Raw genomic sequence first — 4,502 nt, forward strand, 5'->3', positions numbered from 1 at the left:
GCAACCTGGCCTGGTCCAAGCACACCAACGAGCTGGTGAGAGGGAGGAGGGAGTGGGGGGGGGGGGGGGGGGATGTATAATAAAACAACGAATGACGATGAAAATAACGATGACGATTGATTCAACTGTGTAACTTTAGCGTGAACCCAGCCCGTGTCCTACTGTAGTTTGACAGTGATGACACAGACCTCAGTGGAGCTGTACCTAACCCCCTCTCTCCCCCCCAGGTGAGCACCCACGGTTACTCCCAGAACCAGATCCTGGTGTGGAAGTACCCCTCCCTCACCCAGGTGGCCAAGCTCACAGGACACTCCTACAGAGTGCTCTACCTGGTGGGTACACCTGTGTGTGTGTGTGTGTGTGTGTGTGAGTGTTTGTGAGGGGGGAGGGGTTGTGCACACAGAATAATATCACGCATGATGAGGTGCTGGTTGCAGGCTGATTAGAAAAAGTTTTAATGTGTGTGTGTGTGTGTGTAGGCCATGTCCCCTGACGGAGAGGCCATAGTGACGGGGCGCGGGCGACGAGACGTTGCGGTTTCTGGAACGTCTTCAGCAAGATGAGGTCGACCAAGGTAACCATAACTACGGCCTTTTGGATAACTGATGCTCCCTACCTGTCTAGTGTTGCAGAGAACTGTCTAGTGTTGGTCTCCCCACCACACCCTAACCCCCACCTCTCCCCCTAACCCCACCTCTCCCCCTAACCCCCACCTCTCCCCCTAACCCCATGTCTCCTCTCTCTTTTCTCCCCAGGAGTCTGTGTCGGTTCTGAACCTCTTCAACCCGGATTCGGTAGCCTGGGCGGGCCGGAGAATTACAGGGGTGGAGTCAGCAGCAGCCCAGGTGGAGCTCGCCACTACGTCTGTCCACTGGGAGACCCCTCTCGAACACCAGCCTCCTCCCCTCTCTCCTCCGACCTCGACCAGCCACAACCCTGGTGTTGTTGTTGGCTGCGTCTCGATCTGTGTGGAGAGGATTGAGACCCACCCCTGTGTGATCAGACCTGACTGGAGCTGGGCTGCAGCCAGGACTGAACGGAGGGGCCAAGTAGCTGTTGATCATGTTTAGTTTGATGGTGGGGGGGGGGGAGAAGGGGTGAGGGGGGTGGGGGGGTGGTAACTAAAACAGGAGACACCACTGCCTCTCACTGCTGATGGCATGACCACGCCCCCTCACGATATCATTGGTGCTTTTCCCAGGAACAGGAAGAAGAGGTGCATTCTGGGCTGTCCCTCAAGTGATTCTTTGTTGTTTACAGACTGTGCACACCTGCCAAATATAGAGCTTGTCGTCTTTGCTCCTTTTAGTTTTTTTTTTGTTGAATGTTTTTTTTAATTTATTTTTATTTCTCTTTTTTTATACATTATCGTCATGCTTGTGTGACGTTTGCCGACAGTTGATTCTGAGTGGAGTTTAATCTGTGTGCGTTCGACTTGTTTGTCAGACTTTAGTTGTGTGTGTGTGTGTGTGTGTGTGTGGTGATGTGTTTCTGCCTGCCTTAAAGAGGTCACTGATTCTGAAACTTAAAGGTCTTTGTATGCTTTCAGTTTTTTTTGAATAATGGAAATATCTGAGCTTCAATTTGAGGGAAGTGTAGTTTCAGTTTAAGAGCTGGTTGACTCTTAAAAAGATGGTAGCATGCCATTTTTACCTGTTCCAGACTCGTCTAATTTGTTCACCAGGGTAAACCCATTTTTAAGTTGATTTGAAGTATGATGATAATGTGGCAGTAATTACTGGACAATCTTTCAGTTAAAATCAGAACAGATAAACCGCAGTTCATCACTAAACTGAATGGTGGTTTTAAAACAAGGATTTGCCTCATAAGGAACAGAACAAGTATTGGAATATTCATGTTTGGCAGTTCATCGTTATTTTTATATTTTTAACAAATATGCAGATCCCCACATCCCGCCTAAAAAACTGATAAAATACGATTTTGAATTGATGTTTTAATTTAGAGAAGAGTAGATGCATATCAATCGAAGATGTTTGTGGACTAGCGACCGTTTGGCACGACAGGGACCGTCACCGTTGAGACACACTGGAATTTGGTTACACGGTGGAAACATAGGCACTTCTCTGCTGTTAGATCGCATTTCTTTATCCAAAACTCCCAAAAGGACAGACGATGGATGACCCGTAAGGGTTTTTTTTTGTGTAAAGTTTTTTTTTGCTATGCCGGAGAGAGGGAAGAAGAAAGGTGTGGCCTGTTATTATTTCTTAATTTTTGCTACTTAGGGATCGTCTTCGTTTGAAGTTTTTTCGTGTTTGGATGTGGAGTTTGACTGGACTATAGGGCGCCATCTTTGAGTGAGTACTATTTATTGAAGCTGTGTGTGCGCGTGCATGTGTGTTCCGAGGGACGGCTCAGCATGTTGTGTTTGTACTCATTCTTGTACGCCGCTTGGAGGTGAAGAACAAAAAAATACTGCTGCCAACACGAAACACCTAAAGAATGTTATGAAGATTAAGAGTTATTTCTGTATGGAGTGAAACTAAGTAATGATAATAATAAAATAAAAAAGAGAAAATAAATCGCATGTCGTTACTCCGCTCAGACAGCAGAGGGCGCCGCTGCCTTGTTTAAGCGAGGCCCAGGTCAGAACCATCCCAGGTCACAGGAGGTATTTCTGGGTCTTTCCTCAGCAGTGGAAACGCTTAACTGGGGGATCGGGTGGGAAGATGGAGGTAGCAGTGTTCTGTAAAGTAGGTCATCGGCCATCCAGAATAGCGACATAACCCCACAATAAATAACTTCAATAAGTCAAATTACACAGAAATATTTTTATAACAGCAAATTTAATTAAAAAAAGGCATTGAATAGGCCTACTTAATATTGAAATTTTAACACCACCGAATTTTTTGGTTTTGAATTTACCTCTTTAAATGTACGACTGCCTGCCTGCAGTTACACCTGGATGAGGGGCCGGATGAGAGAAGTCTGCAGTTGGACCCTTCTCGGAGAAGTGAAATGGTTCGATTGATCCATCAATTCATGTTTCAATTTTAAAGAGGTAAATTAAAAACCAACAAATTCGATGGTGTTTTCAATATTAAGTAGCCTATTCAATGCCTTTTAAAATTCAAAACACGATGTCACTGATTTGCTTGCATACATCATCCACAGACAGCGGCGTAACAAGGACTTGGCGGGCCCGAGTGCAGATCTCACCAACGGGCCCCTTACCGACCTATCGTCAGGCGAAATTATTGAGTTTTCAGTTTAGCGATGCGCAAGGAAATTTAGGCTACTCATGATGTACAATTAAGGGTAACGACTGCTCCTTCTATGTGAAGATAGATTACGGTTTTTTAAAAGTGAACGGCTCTGACTCGCGAGTCTCTGGCTCTAGATTATGCTTGCTACAACACGGAATGAGCATAATGGAACAGTCAGTCATGAGCCGACGTATCTGCGACGTTTGAAATAGAGCACAGAGATGAGAAGAAAATCTGATCATTTACCGAGGCTTATCCGACGTTATGAATGACGTTTCGATCTGTCATGTGTGCTATCTGGGTACTAGTAAAAAAAAACAGTCACTTCGATGGTGAATATTTAATTTTATGTTCGTTTGATATGCTAGTTTACATTTAGTCTATCTAGCTTTAGCTATTTTCCGACTACATCCTGCACAGTTTACTATATCTAACCTGGCCGCTGCCTGGTAGCCTAGGCCTATATATGCATTTTTATGACTTTTAATAGCCATGTCAACTGCATATACCAGACAGTAAACGTTATGTAATTATTAGCCTACCCTGGTGGCTGAGTTTCACACTCATTGCTGTTGCCGGGCTGGGGGTCAGACGTAGCGTCCTCTTCAACACGCTTCGCCACAATCCAAATGAGGATAGTTTTGACAGCTTTGCCATCCTTACATCTTGCTCTTTTCGTTCCTGCCGCTTTCTGGAGCCACTTTTATGTTAAAGGGCATGGCATGGGGTAGCCTAATTCGCTTCAAAACGCTAATGCAACACAACTGTAGTATCCCAACAACAACTGTCTGTGGTATTCCAACAACTGGATGGGAACAATCCTGTGTGGGTGGGCGGGAATCTTTGACAACAATATTACCCAGACATCCTTGCTATTTTTCGAGGGCAATATTACTTAATAAAAACGACATTTGTTTTATTCAGCAAAAGGCAAATGAGGAAAAATTAATTATTTGCTGTTGTTAACACTGACTGTTTTTAAAATGTTTATTGGGCAGGTGATAGCTCATAATTCTGAATAACTGACACCATAATTGAGAAATGTTTGCGAATTGATAAGACTAGAGATCATATGTGATCTTCAATTGGCGGTATTACAGCGGTGAAAGGGGCCAGGTCAGATTGCCTTAAGGGGCCCGGTCAGGTTGTCTCACTTTTACGGTGAGATCGAGGACGGGCCCCCTTTCGCCACGGGCCCTAGTGCAGCTGCACTCCCTATAGTTACGCCACTGTCCACAGACCCTATACACACACACACACAATATCCAACTTCCCGTC

The 4,502-nt window shown here is 45.0% G+C and overlaps 1 protein-coding gene across 1 annotated transcript in view; it reads left to right on the forward strand.

The window, feature by feature from the left end:
- The window catches only part of LOC124473016 (fizzy-related protein homolog), a 7,047-nt gene extending 5,748 nt beyond the window's left edge, over positions 1–1,299 (forward strand). The window contains 6 exon segments of the mRNA XM_047028231.1: positions 1–35; positions 228–332; positions 480–512; positions 514–537; positions 539–574; positions 756–1,299. The exon segment at positions 1–35 is cut by the window's left edge and continues 100 nt beyond it. Coding sequence (XP_046884187.1) covers positions 1–35; positions 228–332; positions 480–512; positions 514–537; positions 539–574; positions 756–1,070 — 548 coding nt within the window. The 3' untranslated portion in view covers positions 1,071–1,299.
- Positions 1,300–4,502: the final 3,203 nt, after the last annotated feature.

The sequence above is a fragment of the Hypomesus transpacificus genome, chromosome 10, assembly GCF_021917145.1.
Source record: "Hypomesus transpacificus isolate Combined female chromosome 10, fHypTra1, whole genome shotgun sequence".
NCBI classification, from domain to species: Eukaryota; Metazoa; Chordata; class Actinopteri; order Osmeriformes; family Osmeridae; genus Hypomesus; species Hypomesus transpacificus.